General features: G+C 31.1%; 1 protein-coding gene and 1 long non-coding RNA gene across 2 annotated transcripts; one reads left to right on the top strand and one right to left on the bottom strand.

The window, feature by feature from the left end:
- Positions 1–7,424: 7,424 nt before the first annotated feature.
- Positions 7,425–8,772, bottom strand: LOC140990394 (uncharacterized). Its single transcript, XR_012177644.1, has 2 exons — positions 7,743–8,772; positions 7,425–7,662 (listed from the first exon to the last, which is right to left on the bottom strand). It is a non-coding gene; the product is annotated as an uncharacterized lncRNA (long non-coding RNA).
- Positions 8,773–14,054: 5,282 nt separating this feature from the next.
- On the top strand, positions 14,055–16,621 carry LOC140990485 (amino acid permease 3-like). Its single transcript, XM_073460197.1, has 6 exons — positions 14,055–14,471; positions 14,579–14,812; positions 14,902–14,995; positions 15,087–15,301; positions 15,415–15,554; positions 15,681–16,621. Exons 1-6 carry the CDS (start codon positions 14,345–14,347, stop codon positions 16,332–16,334), a joined length of 1,464 nt encoding a protein of 487 aa, XP_073316298.1. The 5' UTR covers positions 14,055–14,344; the 3' UTR covers positions 16,335–16,621.
- The last annotated feature ends 1,813 nt before the right edge of the window (positions 16,622–18,434 follow it).

Genomic DNA, 18,434 nt, shown 5'->3' with positions numbered 1-18,434 from the left:
ATATTTAAATGCCAATAATCTTTATTCATATTTTAAAAAATACAGTATTTAAATAATAGGTATGTTAATTAGAAAATGGCGAATTGCGAAGAAGTAACATAACACGAGTTCTCGTTGAAATCACTCCGGCCGATTGACCAACAAATTTGATCAATCATTAAATTGTAATCCTAAATATGAGTTAATTATTTAAAATAATATTGATTGATATTGAAAACTTAGTTTTATTCCATATTTTAGAAATCAATATAAACAAGTCACAATTATTTTTAAATCATGACAAATATGTCAACTAAAAAAATGAGGAGAGTGGCTGAGTGAGTATATGTTTTGAAACACACACACATATGTATATATATATTTATATATTTGTTGAGTTTCAAGAGGAGTTTATTACAATAGAGTTTCTAACTCAGATAACACTCTTAACCTAAGACTTTGTTGTCAGATAAGTTATAAACAATAAGAAAAAAATATAAAATAAATATTTTGAAGAAGGCATGAATGGGGGTATTCAGCTCTAATATTTATTTAGCAAAAGAGCTCTAACCATTAGTTAGGCCAAACTTTAGGTGGCCAATCAATTGCCAATCAATTGTCAATCAATTGTTAACGAACCAATTTTAGACCCATGCTCCCGCTTTTTTTAGAGCAGTAGTTACTGAAATGGGATGTTTGGCGGGCCTTCATCATTTTGTGGCAAGAAATTCTCCCCCTTTGCACAAAATTATATACGTCTTTCGAATCTATTATGCTTATCGAGTGGTGGTAAAAAAAATTAGAAGGTTTAAGAAATGATTCTCGGTATCCTAATTGTGCGCCATCTTGATCACTAGCTAGAGCCCGATTTCTACTGAAAATAGTATTGCTAAAAGCGACAGCGAATCTAGCTATTGGGTGCAAACCGGTGTTGATTATTTTTTATCTTAATTAAAATTTAAGTTTGATCTCATGTAAATATTTAATTAAATTGTTATCTGATTGTCAAATTCCTTTCGTATGTTTCCGGCCGAAAGCTACGGAAAAGAGTTGAGGTTTTTCTATCTTTGCATGGGGATGCAGATTCTTACCATTAGAGCTTTTAGGTAGCGTGGGATAGATGAATGATTTTCATGGATGTTCCCAGAGCTTTTTGGAACGTGTTAGGTTTGGACACCAGAATTAATGTACTCCCTCCCGTCTAGCTATTACAGGGTAACAAGGGGATATCTCCTCCTATATTTCGTCCACTTCTTAAGCTCTGAAAATCGATCAAGATTCAAATATATACCTTCTGTACGTCTCAGTACTACACTAATGAATGCCGGGAACTTTGGAGCAATTGGCTGATAGATGGAATGGAAGACTGTGGTTGAATGAAAAAGTTAAGGAACTAAGTTATATTTTTAAAAAAATAAATGCAAAATCGATTCTATTCGTTAGAGATGGATGATTTTATCACTTTTTATTTGATCTGCTCCTATTTAATCCTATAAAAAGCATAACACTTATTTGTGGTACAACTCATTTCCCTTTTCATATTCTTCATCGCTCTGGAATTATGTTTTGTCCTGTGGCTTAGTTTTTTGATTGTTCGAATTCTTCGTGTTGGACTACATATTCTATACCAAAGCCGGTCATAAATGAATGGTTATTAGGGCTTTAGGGTTTGTATATATGGGTAGTAGATATTATTTTTATTTCATTTTTTCCTTTTTTTTAGTACAATTTTTAACTACTTGGGGTATGTGGGATTAGAACTCACGTCTCTTCCTCGCAGTGTGAGGTTTCTGCCACACCACCTATAACGCTTCAGATTCGAAGCTTGCCATATCTGTATCAAGATGAATCTTTTCAACATGCTTATGTCCTCACTTATACGCACTCTAGGAAATTTATCAGAGGTCACTCATCTCAAAATTACCCCAAATCAAACACGCTTAACGTTGGAATTCTTATATGATTGAGCTCTCGAAAAAAAAGATACACATTCTAGATACGAGTAGTACACATCTAGTCTTTTAAACACTTCTCAATTGTGCAGTCTCCCACCTGAACAGTTTTGGAATCTCTCTCATTCCGGTGTGAGATCGATTCATTCATGTTTCCTTCCTCTAGAAACCTGACAAGAGCTGTTCATTGTCCGTGCAACTTCATGGAACCAACGATCACCCCAGCCCTCTTCGGCCCGGAGCGTCACACCACCTAAGAGGTGATTGGCCATTTCTGCCTTTCTTGTGATTAAACTTGTTGGTTTGAATATATATACATAATGTGATTTTCAGTATTTCTGAACTTTGGTTGAAATTTCACGAACGGGAAGAACAAAATGTTGGAAGAATTTCCCCAAACAAATGTCCGACCCAACTTCATTTCGAATTAGTCAGCGTCAAATATACATGGCTCTAAGAACGAAGGATAACCTAAATATAATATTTTCAATCGGCATGAAATTCATTGTCAATCTTAAAAGATAAAACTAATTTATTTTTTGTTCATAGATTTTAATTTAATTAAATTTTTTAAAAGGCCAGCATGACTCACGAGAACAAAAAACACATGGTCGCCGCGTTTCAACCACCCAGTCTCCACCACACGTGATACCCAATACGCAACACGTCAATTTTCAAACGGAGTTCAATATTCTCCGTGCAAATCACCGAGCACCATCTCAGCTTACATCTAATTAAATTAATTCTTTTTTCACACTCACTTATATCTCTCTTATTTATTTTTATATATAGTTAATTTTATTCAAAATTTCAAAAATAATTCTATTGTTATATTAAACGACAAAAATAATTTATTCATTTTAAATTTTATAACACAACTAGATACATAATATTTAAAAAAAAAAACTGAATGAGCTTTAATGGTATTCCAGTTGATGAAGTATGTAAGTGTTCAATCAACAATTATGAATTTATTTCCTCATATCAACATTTTTCCAAACGAACTTATCGTACATGACTTATCTAATGTTATTTACCCGGCTATTGTGATTTGCAGGTATTGATTTGGAAGTTTACTCAATACTAAAAAAAATAACGACTACGAGTTCACATCATTAAAAAAAAAAACCAATCCAATATAGTGTTGCATGATATGGTAGTGAAAATAAACGACAACATGTAATTTGTTGAGGTTGTAATTAGAAATTGGAAGTCCTGTTGCTTTCCGTTTTTCCCGGGCGGCAACATGAAATTGTTTCATATTTTCAGAGACCGCCAGAGTTGACCGTGGTAGTGATTTGTAGTCTCTTCTGGACCCCGCCATTCTCATGGTTGACTCTTTTCTTACCGTTCAATATGGACGGGCTAATGGGACATATCCGGTTCAAGGTTATATCGAAAATTTTAATATTTTTGTAAAAAATGATCCCAACATATTATTTTCGGAGCTTAAAGATCAAATTTATTCGGATTAAATAATATTATATACATTTTTTTGATCATATTGACCTAAGCCATGTTTTTGCGATTGATTTGATTTAATTTCAACGTATTAGTTACAATATTGTTTAATTACGATACTGTCGTATTGATTAAAGTCAATTCATATATATGTCAAGATCAACAGATTTCAACGCGACATAGTAAATATTAGTTATATAGCCATAATTACAAGTTAGACACAATTATTTTTATTTTTCTTAAAAGAAATAAAAAATTAATTTGGACTAGTATGAATTTTTATGTTTGACCAATTAACTTTATTTTTTAAAAAACTTACAACCAAAAAAAAAAAAAGCTTATTTCCGAATTCAAATTCTTTCACTAACATCTGTATCTTTCTAATTTCAATGGATTTTTCGGATTCATTTAGAATCTACCTTTAGAAAAATCATCTGGTAGCCAAATTAATCCGACGAACTGAAGATAAACTAATCTTATGTCAGACTTTTTGGATGTATTATTAGCTCTAAATATATTTAAATCTAAAATTAAAAAAATGCTCTAATAATTCGCTAACTTTATCATATCAACGATTTAAACTTTTAATTACAAATAAAATTTTCGCTGGTATTATATTTTGTATACTCATATATAATTGATCATAGTTGACGACTCAAAAATCAATCGAACATATTTCGACAATCCTCGTAAGTTTGAGTTTGTACAATCGATCATTAACAAAACATTTTTATGTAGAACATTGATTCATTACTGTAAGATATATTCGAAAATAAATAATATGTACACGTATTGAACCCCTAGTTTTGAAGTTATTTCACGTTGCTTCGAATTTGGAAAGTTAGGAAGATTGTATTTGCATTCACATTAAAAATGAACAAAAAGAGTCATTTTCACGTAATATCACGAATATATTTTATCCCTAGATTGATATATAATTGTGTGGACACCACGGCGTGGCTAAAAAGTGCAAGTTAGGGAAACCCACAACTTGGTTAACGTGCCCAGTTGACTACTAGAAACGGAGCCAATAATTTTTAAATTTTATCGATTAGAGGTTAAAATTAATTAAATTTATTTATAATATTTATTTTGCCCCTTGGAATTTTAAACTTTTTTTTTTCTCTCTCACAACCTTAATTTTCTGGCTCCGTTTCTAATCTACTCATATTGGATTCGAATCCTACTCATATTGGTTTATGTTTATTTTAAGGTTAATTATGTCCACCTCTTCTGAGGTTTTCTTCCATTGCAAAAGATCCAATTAATTTTAAAAATTATGGCTATCTTCTTTCATTTTTTGTAGTGTTGTACAAAATATATCAACCAAGAGAAATGTCTGTTATATCCTCAAAAATTTTTTACAAAAAATGAAAAAGTTTAAATTTTGGTTAGCCTGCTATTTGATATTTGCTATATGCAATAACAAATAGTAAAAATACCGAAAAAATATTTGAAAATTGAAAATAGTCAAAATTACAAGGGTATATTATATTTTTCTATATTTAATATTTTAATTATATGTATAATTGTAATAATAGGATCAAGATATTAACAGAGCATACCTAAACATCATCTGTGTATATTTATATTTTGTTTAGAGTAAATTTTCCGATATTAATAACTTAGTCCAACTATAATTATTTTATTGGGAATTTGGCTACATTTTTACTCAGGTGAAAGGTAATTTGTTAATTAAAAAAGGGAAATATTTTGAAAATGGACTAAAAGATTTGATAATCGAATATCTGAATTAAATCTTGTCATTTAATACTTTATTCGAGTAGGTTTGCACCGACTAGCGAAGTAGTTAAAAAGGAGGAGACCCTTTATCGATCATATCATTATTATTATAGGGGGAAAAAAAAGAAGAAAAGAGAACAACTTGAATTCATTTCATTTTTTTCTTGATTAATCTATTTTTCTCTTTTTTATGAATAGAAATAATTTTTTTTAACTTTAACAGTGCATCTAGAACAAAGATACAGTGAACCAAACTTTTCCCCTCAATATATATAATATAATAAAATAAGAAATCAACTTGTTCAAGATTTGTCAAAGTATATTATATAATTTTATATTTAAATGAATTTAAAACATCATGTCATAGTTAAACACTAAACTTTCAAGCTTATGTTTTTCAAATTCAGCGTCTATTCGCGACTTCTCATGGAATCAAAAGAAGAAACATTAGCTAAAAAATTCAAGCATGGGTGAAGAAAAAGTAGATAAATATTTTATTCGGATAATTTTTTCCCTTCACGGCAGGTATATTGACTGTTACGAGTAGAGAAAGAGGAGAGAACCTGCCCAATGACTTAATTTTTACAAATTAATAAAAAATATTATTATACTAATCTAAGTTTAGTTTATTTGTGTCTTGCATTGCGGGCGCACATGGAAAAATTATAACAAGTACAAGATAAATTTAATTATTTTATTGGCTATTTTTGTGATGTTTATCAGTATTTAGGGTTTTCTAAATAGTCTTTGTGGATATTTAATAATATATATTTAACAAACGGTATAATATAATATAACAAGTAGCCCATGAATACTTATCGTGAGAATATAAAAGAAATAGATTAGGAAAAAGCACAAGATTCTAATATATCTTAAGTAAATTTGGAGTCCAATATTTCAGCCTGCCTGTAGATCTCCATCACTTTATGCGGGGTCCATATATATATATATCCATCTATTTTGAAATTTATAAATAATTTAGAAGGAATATAATTAAAATAAATTAAATCAAGTTATTAACCATTATTAGAGCATCGATGTTTTATCTTTGCTTTTTACTTTATTTTGGCGTTGATAGCAACTCCAATGCAGAGCATAATCTTGCGTCAACTTAGTGAGATGCTACAGTGATGCATCAATTTTGGCGCATCACTGTAGCTGCTCCATCTTTTTTTTTTAATTTTTTTTCCTTTTTTTCTTTGTTAATTAAATTTTATTGTATGACTTAAGAACTTAAATAATAATTAAAGTTAAATACTTATTTATTTTAAAATAATCATATTAAGATATTTTTAATAAATTAAATATATTTATTGTTTTGAGAAAAATCTTATAAAAAAGGCAAGGCTTCGTAATTATATTAATTATTATTAAAAACAAATTAATTAATTAAAAAAATTATTTATGCGATAAACAAACACAAATGATATCAATACAACATAACATGAAAAACATAAAACGATATGCATATAACATAACATAAATTAAAAAAAAAACATCAAGCAATATTAATGCAACACACATAAGTTTAAATAAAAAACATCAAATTACTAAAAATCCGGTAAGTCGGGTGCAGATCCTCCGATATCTCCAAAGAAATTTCTGAAATTATTATCATTTTTTTCACGTTCAATTTCTTCTTTTTCTNATTATTATTAAAAACAAATTAATTAATTAAAAAAATTATTTATGCAATAAACAAACACAAATGATATCAATACAACATAACATGAAAAACATAAAACGATATGCATATAACATAACATAAATTAAAAAAAAAACATCAAGCAATATTAATGCAACACACATAAGTTTAAATAAAAAACATCAAATTACTAAAAATCCGGTAAGTCGGGTGCAGATCCTCCGATATCTCCAAAGAAATTTCTGAAATTATTATCATTTTTTTCACGTTCAATTTCTTCTTTTTCTCTCAAAATCATGTCCTGTTCCAACCGGAATTTCTCACGCATCGATAGATCTTCGATAGATCTCAGATCAAGCATCAAGATTTCCATATCGTCGTGATATGTACCAAGTTCCATTTCTTTATTCTTCATTCCCATCATTTTTTTCTTAATTTCAATTTTTTCTTTTTCGTTTTGTAGACGTCCCAGTTGGATCTGATTACTGTGTTGCTTGTCAATAGATCCCTGCTTCAACACATCCAAAATTTCTTGTCGTTCTGATCTCATTGTTTCAATCATGTGTAAATAATTATCATCTTGTTTTTTCTTCATTTTTGATTTTTTCACTCCAAGCGGTCTCTGCGATGAACCACCACTAACATTTTCATCACTTAGATTTAATTGAAAATAAGACAAACCAGGTGATGTAGAAATTGGTGAATCCATTCCTTGTGTATTTGATTGTGACGAATTTAGAGAAATAACACCATGCTCAAAATTATTTCTTGAAGGGTTGGCAGTAAATTTCTCCACATCTTTCATAATAGACACACATGATCAAATTTGAATCCTTTTGTAAACGATTTATCTTGCGTCATTAATTGCCTTGCTCGATTCATCTGAATCATATTATCATCCAAATATTAAAATTTTAAAGGTCATATTATAATTTAAATATTTAATGAATATATATACTCACAATATCTTCTTCTGAAGCTCCTCTTGGATTGAGCTGTTCCACTTGTCGGATGCAAGATATGAATTACTAACAGCGGGCATTATTACATCCATCCGGCATTGCAATGATCTTTTGTTATGTTCTTGGATGTGAGATGGCTTGGAATCGTTGTAGTTTGTCTCGATACGATTCCAAAATTGATCTTTGGATTGGTTGATACCTTTGATTGGATCTTGTGATACGTCAAGATAGACATGACAAAGAAGCATATCTTCTTCATTGGTATAAAAAGCACTTCGTGACTTTGAAGTCATTTGATCAATAATAGTTTGGAAATGAATATGCAATGTTTATGTTGAAATTTTGGATGTCATGAGATTATATGCTATGTATTTAAAGAGCTAATATAGATAAGATGAAATTTTTTTTGACAATTGAGATCAAAAGAAATCTAATCTAACGATGTCTAGTATTGATTAGATTCTTGTAGATAGGATAAAAATCCGATGGTTGAGATCGAAGAAAATCAAATCTAATGGTTCATAGCATGGATTAGATTTTTTGCAGATAAGATAAAAATCCGAGGGTTGAGATAAAAGGAAATCCAATCCAAAGATCCATATTTGATAAGTAAATTTCTACGTCCTATTATATAATGTAATGGTTTCTACACCTTTTGTAAGCTTAATTCAAACTTAGCCCAAGATGAATTCTGATATATTGAATTCAACTCCTGCATCACCTTACAACTCATCTTCATCATCTGATGATTTCAGTATAGAGTATGAAAATACTATTGATGAAGCCGAAGAAAAAATAGTGTGAAGTTTGGTTGCAGAGAGACAATTATTAAATACTGTTTACATTGACCCACACAATTCAGAAGCCACACGTCGAGGGTCGATTCCTGGTCATATAGTCATCTCACGTGATCGGGAAGCGGCTGATCAAAACCTGTTCAATGATTACTTTGCAGAAAATCCTAGCTACAATGAAGCAATGTTCCGAAGACGATTTCGAATGTCTCGAGATCTATATTTTCGTATTGTCGATGATTAAAAAAATCACGATCATTACTTCACATTTGCAGAAAATCCTAGCTACAATGAAGCAATGTTTCGGCAGACTCGGATTGTCTACCAATCAAAAAATAACATCATTGCGAATGTTAGCGTACGGTACACCAGCAGATGCTGCAGACGAGTACATCAAGATAGGAGAGTCAACTGCACTTGAGTGTATGCAACGTTTTTGTCAGGATATTGTGGAGGTCTATGCAGAGCGATATCTTAGATCTCCTACTGCAAACGATATATGTAGACTACTTTCTATTGGTGTAATGCCTGAAATAAATATCACAATTTGTTGATTTAGTAATGTGATATGACTAAATAATTAATGATTTTTTAAAGAATGAAATATGACATATCTTGGTCACNTATTAAAAAAAAGAGATAACTTTAAAAATCTTAAACGGTAAAAGATTTCTTTCATTTCGCAGGGAGGAACAGAAAGAGAAGAAATAGAAAATAGTTTTTGATTTTCTTTTCGATCTTGCGATTTATCGGTTTATATAATCGACGAACCGACTTTAGTTCTGGAATCGTTGACACGAGGTCTTCGATTTGAGGTATAAATTTTATAGTTTTGGTGATGTTTGAAATTCGTCGATTTCTGGAATAAATCCGATAAATTGTTAAATCATACTGAAACTGAAAATTGTTGAATATTGTATGATCTTAACAAAGTAGAGAAGATTATTGTGTAGTTGTTTTGAATTATTCCTAATTTATTATAATTAGAGATTTTAATTGTTGAATTGAGATTGGAGAGTTGTTTATTAGTTGTTATTAATTCTGATTGTATATTCGGAGTCTACGAAGTATAGGCTACACGTTGATATAAAGTTTTCGCAATTTGACTGATGTTGTAAAATAGCCTATTATTTGATGTTAAATTAATTAGTGTGTATTTGATGATAGTATTGTGAATTAAATACACTAGAATATTAAATTGATGAACGATAAGAATTTATAATCGAGTTTATATGTTGTGAATGAATTATTGTTGGGCTATTTGATGTTGTATATTGAGGATGTTATGATTGTATTAATACAATGATAATGATCTGATAATTATTGTTGAATTATTTAGATACAACACAAGCCTCGGGATCAAAGAAATAGCCAGATTTTATATATACTCGATTATCAGGTATGTATTGACGTACAAGCATATGTTGTTATTGTTTAGTATTGATGAATACTATTGCGTTGAACGATGATAAATCACTGGTATTGGGTGATTTGATATTATATCTGTTGTTGTTTATTATCGTTGATATTGTAGGCTGTTGTTTGTTGGGAGACGTCACGTTGATGTTGTTCGTTCGACGATATTGCTGTCGCCGGTGTTGGGGTGCGACGTATCGTCGATGTTATTCGTTCAACAATATTGCTGTCGCCGGAGTAGGGGTGCGACGTATCGTTGATGTTATTCGTTCGACGATATTGCTGTCGCCGATGTTGGGGTGCGACGTATCGTCGATGTTGTTGTTGCACTAGTATGGGAGTGATGACGTTGATATCATTGGTGGTTTGATTGTCCAGAGACAGCAAAGGGAGTATTTCTGTTATCATTCCAGTTATATTTTATATTGTTGATAATATAACTGTTATGTATTACGATGATGATTGTTGTGTATGCTCACCCTTTGGGGCTGTTTCTGTTGGACAGGTTACAGGACTATGCTGTGAGACAGGATAGTGGTGAAGGACTATGTGTGTCTAGTCAAACAGTCCTGTAGTTGATAGTAGATAGAGACAGTATAGTTTATTGTCTTACTTGAGTTGTATGTGTGTATTTATTACACTGTTTCTGCTGTATTGACGTAGATAGTGTGGTGATTGCACTATTTTGTCATATATGCATTATTACGTCGTTGACAAGAAAATTTTTATGTATATGACGTCACATGTTGTATGATTACGTGGCGAGGTTTGGGGCGCCACAGTTGGTGAACAACGAGGCTTCTCTGGGATGTTGGGAAGCCTTGATTGTATGCATTGGACATGGAAAAATTGTCCAACAGCTTGGGCCGGACACTATGCAGGTCGTAGTAGATCTCCGACTATTATTTTGGAAGCTGTGGCTGATTATGACCTTTGGATATGGTATGCATATTTTGGTATGCCAGGGTCCAACAATGATATTAATGTTCCGGAGTCATCACATCTTTTTTCCAAACTGACACAAGGTATTGCTCCACCAGCACATTTTTATATTGGAGCAAAAGAATATAATACCGGTTATTACTTAGCCGATGGTATATATCCCAAATGGTCAACACTCGTGCAAACTATTCATGATCCACGTGGCCCCAAAAAGAAATATTTTGCGATGAAACACGAGTCTTGTAGAAAAGACGTGGAACGAGCCTTTGGAGTTTTGCAGTCTCGATTTGCAATTGTAGCATCACCGGCACGATCTTGGCAGAAACATCATTTGCATGACATAATGACCGCTTGCATTATAATACACAATATGATTATCGAGAATGAACGTAACCTGGATGCACCAATCCAAGATGCAATGGAAGCACCTGAATCGGACGTTGAATGGTTGTGGACGAAAATATAAGATTTCAAGAATTTATTGTTCGGTACAAGCAAGTGAGGGATAAAGATGCTCATATTGCACTGCAGAATGCACTTATTGACCATTTGTGGGACACATATAGTAACTCAAATAGTTAAATTTGTGTTTTTATTATAATCTGTCATACGAAGGCATCAAATAATTTATTTCTAGGAACTTTATCATTTAAGTATTGTATTTAATTCAAACTTAATATTTAAGTATAATAAATAAGAAAATATAATTGGTTTGTAAAATTAACTTAAATATTTAAATAAACTAAATTATTAATTACAAATTTTAATAAATATAATTTCACAATAAAGAAAAATAATAATTAAAAATAATTGAGAAAATGGTAGAATAAATTATTTAAATATATTAGTATATTTATTTTATATTTTATATTTAAATTAATTTAATTAATAGTCAAATAATTTAACATAATATTAAATATTGAATTATATTTTTATTTTTGTGAAAATTAAATATAATAGATAAATTAAAAAATTGAGAATATTATAGGAATATTATTTTTAGGTAAAATTTGAAGTAGATGGATTGGAGATGAGTTTTGGATTTGATGCAAAAATTGCACTATTTTGAAGCAAAATCTGCGCTAAAATAGTGCAATGGGTTGGAGATGGCCTTACTGATCTATATTAACGCGGACTATGATTTTTTTTAACTTTTTTTATTTATTAATTATTAATATATAAAGATTATGATGCCACTTGCATGCTTGCGCATATATTATTAATTTAAAATAAATTTATATACCTGAATGTGTAGAGTGCATGAGACGTTATAAATACTGACAGTATAAAATTTGAAAATATTATTATTTAGGGATGAATAATTAATAACGATGAAGATCCATATTCCGTCTGAAAGGATGGCGGAGAAGCCGTAACGTGTGATTTTGCCTTGATTCTGTTAAATAATGTGTACACGTCATTGACACATGGTAGATAGTTGGATGATTATCACATTAGTTAGACAGCTTGACACTAGCTTGATTAGTCAGGATATATATAGCTTGACTTTTGTAATCAAACCCAATTCTGGAAATTCATTTTACTTTCCTCTTCTTTCACATTTCCTCTCTGAACGAGAAGCTTAACCGCTTCAATGGCAGATCTTGCTTCTCTTTAACAGATTCAAAGGTTCTAATAGGACAGATTACAATATAATTTTAGTTACTTTTTATAATATGCTTATAAATTATCAAACTGATGCACACGTATATCATATAATATATTTATTTAAATACCCACTCAAAACATATAGTAGAGAAAGACATTGAAGATTTGCTCCTGAATACGTACATTCTTTCATCACTGATAACATATTTGGTTTTATTCAAATTTCATATATGTTCATTAATGGTCCATCGTGCACGAACTTTATCTTGATTCGAATATATATATATATATGCAAAAAATTTTATTAGATCGTGTCACGGGTCAGTTTTGTGATACGAATACCTAATTCGACCCGATTAATCAAAAATATTATTTTTTATGTCAAAAATATTATTTTTCTTTGTAAATATATATCGGAACAACCTCTGTTTCATGAATTTAGATACTCGTGAGACCGTATAATGAGAGTCACTCATATATATGTCTAGAAATAATCAATTTTATAGGTTTTGGATCAAAACACATGTTATTCATGACATTGTGTAATGGCTTGTAAAAGTGAATCTCATTATTTTCTGATTTGCCACTTTTTAGTCCAATGATAAGGCGCACTCGCAATTGAAAATTAACCTCAACTCAATAACTCTCCAGAAACCCTTTTCACCTTTCACTTTGTTTCTTCTATAAGAATTTGATTTACTACAAAAATACATGAATCTCGATCTTACTTCAATTATGAGTATGTTCCTCAGCATGAGGAGAAAGAGTTACTCTCCATAATATGACCTTAATTCTGTAAACATTAATTGCATGATATTTATTGAATATGACACGATATGTATTACTATATAGATAGATAGATATATAGAGAGGATAGGATAGATAGATATATAGAGAGGATAGGGTAGAGGAGGGGGGTGGGTTGATTGAAGGAAGGTGGTAACTTTGAATTTAATCAGGAGTCATAAATTTTTAAAAGTTTATTCGAAAAATTTCTAAAATTTAGAAACAAAACTACATAAAATGTAAAGGGAGAATTGCTTTTTGGGTCATTGTTCTCGGTGCTATTTTGTTTTTCTATGTAGTCAAATTTCAGTTTTAGTTCGTTGTTTTTGTTTTTGTGTGTGACAATTTTAGTCATATTTTTAGTGTGGCACTGATAGGCACCAATAACAGTGGTGATATGGTGTAGACTATGTCCACATCAATAATCTCGATGAAAAATGATTAAAAAATTACCAAAAATAGCATGATACAAGATTAAAATTGAAATTTTATAACACATGATACTAAAATCGTAAAGAAACATACTAAACCAAATTTTTTTTCCCTAAAACTTAAAATTTTGATCAGGAGAGACTGAATATTAGGAACCCTTTTTGAATCAAATAATTACAATATTTATATAATCCATTTTCCAAGCTCAAATTTAGTGGTGCAGTCTACTCGTTGACAACACGGGTTTCTTTTGTCCTAGTGTAAATGTGATTATAATTTCACCTGGCTTCAGCCAACATCTTCTTTCTTCTCTTATATATACCGCTCACTCCGCTCTCCATCTTCAAACAAATTCGAGAACCCACTCCTTTTTTGATATTTCAAAAATCTTGAAAAGCGTGACAGTTTCTTGGAGTGGATTAAATTATACAACAGTCGAGAGATTTGTGGGGACTGGTGCCGTTTCCTCCATGCACAGAATTTCTGAAGAGAAACTAGAGCATTCAATACTCTGATTGATCTTCGCACTTTCTTGTCTCCCTCCGTGGAACTATATATCTTCTGAAAATAAATTTAATATAATCTTTCTTTTCGGATTCTCAACAAAAAAATAAAATTAAAAATATGCCTGCTGAGAATACAGGATCGACGCAGAATCATCAACGACAAGCCTTTGACGTCTCCATTAATGTAGCCACTGATCAGGTTGGGTTCAAGTGTTACGACGACGACGGTCGCCTCAAAAGAACCGGTATATTTATAAAAAATTAATTTATATGTGATTTATTCAGTCAAGATTTCAATTTTCTTTCATGTAAATATATGTTCTTGAACTTTTTTTCCATCTGCTGTGAACAGGTACTATCTGGACCGCAAGTGCTCATATCATAACAGCTGTGATTGGTTCTGGTGTTTTGTCCTTGGCTTGGGCCACTGCTCAATTGGGGTGGATTGCTGGTCCTACTGTCTTGTTCTTGTTCTCTTTTGTGACCTATTACACCTCTACCCTTCTGGCGTCATGTTACCGCTCCGGCGACCCGAACAACGGGAAGAGAAACTACACTTACATGGATGCTGTTAGAGCCAATTTGGGTATATTTTCTCGATACAGGAGCTTGTAGTCTTGTATAATATAAAATATGAAGTTCTGAAGATTATCTTGAATTTTCTTGGAATTGCAGGAGGGTTCCAGGTTAAAGTTTGTGGGGCAATTCAGTATTTGAATCTTTTTGGAGTTGCCGTTGGTTACACCATTGCATCATCTATAAGCATGATGTAAGAATCAAACAACATTTAAAGATTTTCTTTTAAAATATAATTTTCAGGATCTTAGTATTCTAATCTATATGAGAACTAATGGAAACAGGGCAATTCAGAAGTCTAATTGCTTCCACTCAAAAGGAGATGACAGCCCTTGCAGAGTTTCGAGCAATCCTTACATGATTGCATTTGGCGTGATAGAAATAATTTTCTCACAGATCCCAGATTTTAATCAGATTTGGTGGCTTTCAATTGTTGCTGCAATAATGTCCTTTACTTATTCTACGATTGGTTTAGGCCTTGGAATTGGCAAAGTTGCAGGTGATTTATTTTTCAACAAAATAAAAATAATATTTGTCCCGAGTTGGATTTTAGAAATATTGTTTCATAAAGAAGTATTTTTTTTTTATCAATATCGAATATTTTCATTACAGAAAATGGTAAAATTCGAGGAAGTCTCACCGGAGTAAGTATTGGAACAGTCACCGAAACTCAAAAGATCTGGAGGAGTTTTCAAGCACTTGGAGCCATAGCTTTTGCCTACTCTTACTCCCTCATTCTTATTGAAATTCAGGTATATTTATTTGATCATATTTGAACTAAAAACTTCATTGTGCACCTCAAAATATGAAAACATTATCAATTCACTTGCTCTATTAATGGTTTTAGTAATCATGTAATCTACTTTCTTTCATTACAGGATACAATAAAATCTCCACCATCAGAGCAAAAAACAATGAAGAAAGCCACATTCCTGAGCGTAGCCGTGACAACAGTTTTCTACATGTTATGTGGTTGCTTTGGGTATGCAGCATTCGGAGACAGCTCCCCTGGAAACCTCCTCACCGGTTTCGGCTTCTACAACCCCTACTGGCTTCTTGACATAGCCAACATAGCCATAGTTGTTCACCTAGTCGGCGCATACCAAGTTTACAGCCAACCCCTCTTCGCGTTCATCGAGAAAACTATGGCGGAATGGTTCCCAAACAGCAAGTTCATCACGAAAGAGATCGCGGTCCCTGTTCCAGGATTCAAATCGTTTAAACTGAACTTATTCAGGCTCGTATGGAGGACCATTTTCGTGATCATAACGACTGTGATTTCAATGTTGATGCCTTTCTTTAACGATGTTGTGGGGATCCTTGGTGCGTTCGGGTTTTGGCCACTGACCGTTTATTTTCCGGTGGAGATGTACATTGTACAAAAGAAGATTCCTAAATGGAGCACAAGATGGATCTGTTTGCAGATTTTGAGTGCTGCTTGTTTGATCATTTCGGTTGCTGCTGCTGTGGGCTCGTTTGCAGGAGTAGTATCTGATCTTAAGGTTTACAAGCCCTTCAAGACTGTTTCTTGATCATCGGTTGGGTTTGATTTGATTCGATGATTTTCGAGAAACATACTTTCATGGAAGGAATCCGGTTTTAATTTTAGTAGTTTCTTTTCATTCAAGAATTTATCAGAAATCGCGTGACAAGGGGAGAGAAGTGCCCATTTTTAAGTATTTGATGTGAGTCAAAAAACAGGTACAGATTTTTCTCCATGTAATCTCATCTTTGTTTATGAAATATTGCGACACTCGATGTAAGTCCTATAAAATCTTTGGTTTTACCTAATAACTCTTATTTAGAATTCCAAATTCAACCTGAATAATTTTTTTTTTATGTTTGCCATTTAATTAAATAATGTATGTTACCATAAATTTTACTTGTACGCTATTGTTTCCAATATTGTCCTTGAGTTTTCCATGATCAATGATTATGGAATCAACAACATTATTATTTTTATTATTTGTGATGGAGAACTTAGAATTGCTATATTTTGGATACGTATTGGGTAAATTTTCAAATTTAACGCAGTAGTTTACAAACTATGTCAGTCGAGTGAACAAAACTAGACAAGTTATGCGACTGACTCAATCGGAAAAATGTTAATATGAGAAATCGAACTCGTGATCGTGAAACGATACTCTCACTTACTAACTTAGCCATTTCGTCTTTACATTTGACCTTGATTTCCCCGTGAGAATGATTATGGAATCAATATCACTGAAATTTGAACACTCAACAGATTGCCCAAGCTTTAATTTGGATTGCAACAGAGCCATGCTTTTTTGAAAAAAAATAGAAAAAGTTACTTTAAATTCCTGTTTTAAAAATAATAGATTTTATATATTTATACTCATGTTTTCCCATCAAGTCATGTGCTACACTTACCATAACAATTGGATTAACAAAATTAAGCATGCTAGCTCCCCCATCAATTTTATGGGGTCAATACCACGTATGTACAAAATCTTTTCCACCCTCTAAATATTTACTTTAAAATAGTTTTCCCAAAAATGTTACTAGAATTATATATATCTTTGTAGCTTGAACTATACATTTATACATATATTTTGAATCTATATATTTTTTTGGGGAAATAATTTCATTTAGATTTGAATATTTAAGTACAAAAGTGAAATTTGACTTTGAAATATAGAGCTTGGAAAATTTGTCACGCTTTTGCTAGTCTCTTGCGACTCGGATTATAAATATTTCAAATGCATCTGTATGCAGAATTATGTCATAATCTCGTGAAGAAAAATTTCCGACACAAAATTAAATATATTCTAAAACACCTGTAATATATGTAATAAAATTATTATTCAATAAACAAGAATGATTACGCTGACAAATTAATATTATGTTTCTTTTGAAACCTTTGGGTTCTGACTTGCAATAGCCACTCGTTAATTAATGGTCGATTGAAATATTTTCTAACATATCCAAGAATTTTCAAAGATTTACGCTACCTTAAATATATGTTCTTTAAGTTTGAAAAGTTACTGATATGTCTTCTCGTGATTAACTTCATAGTTTGAAGGGGGAAAACATATTATTTTGAACTCTATTAATTACTTTCGTACAAATTCATACTAAATTAATTAAATATCAAATTACAGTTTAAGTATGTTCGTTATTTATATGCTTGAAGATTTTTTTATGTTTAATAAATTGGGCACATTTAACAAAAAATTATGTGCAAATAACCCTCCCATTTTTTTTTTTAAAAAAATTCCCCTAAATGCTTATGATACAAAATATATGTTTATTTCATAAAATATAATCACATAATTATTACATTCTCAAATTCATCTTTTAAAATATAATTTTGAGAATGGTTTACATATTATTGAAGTGTATATAAATGAATATATACTATATATATTATATTATAAATAGAGCCCCTTATAATAACTAACTAACTTGGTATCCCCACTTAAAAATTACTATTAACACCTTTATTTTTAATTAATTTACTAATTATTCTGTCTCATTATCGTTTTGTGCTTTTAATCTTATATATTGTTTTGAATGAATATAAATGTTTTGAATGAATATAAATTAAAACAAATTAAAACTTATTTAACTCTAAAAAATATCAATAATAAGAAATATTATATAAGCACGTG

The sequence above is a fragment of the Primulina huaijiensis genome, chromosome 12 (genome assembly GCF_012295235.1).
Source record: "Primulina huaijiensis isolate GDHJ02 chromosome 12, ASM1229523v2, whole genome shotgun sequence".
In the NCBI taxonomy this organism is placed as follows: Eukaryota; Viridiplantae; Streptophyta; class Magnoliopsida; order Lamiales; family Gesneriaceae; genus Primulina; species Primulina huaijiensis.
Note: the sequence above shows the minus strand (reverse complement) of the source record. Positions and strands in the feature narration are given on the sequence as shown.

Coding starts and splice junctions, on each gene's coding strand:
- LOC140990485 (XM_073460197.1), top strand. CDS start 14,345: ATGCCTGCTGAGAATACAGGATCGACGCAGAATCATCAACGACAAGCC. Junction 14,472..14,578: donor CGGTCGCCTCAAAAGAACCG/GTATATTTATAA, acceptor TGCTGTGAACAG/GTACTATCTGGACCGCAAGT. Junction 15,302..15,414: donor TGGAATTGGCAAAGTTGCAG/GTGATTTATTTT, acceptor TTTTCATTACAG/AAAATGGTAAAATTCGAGGA.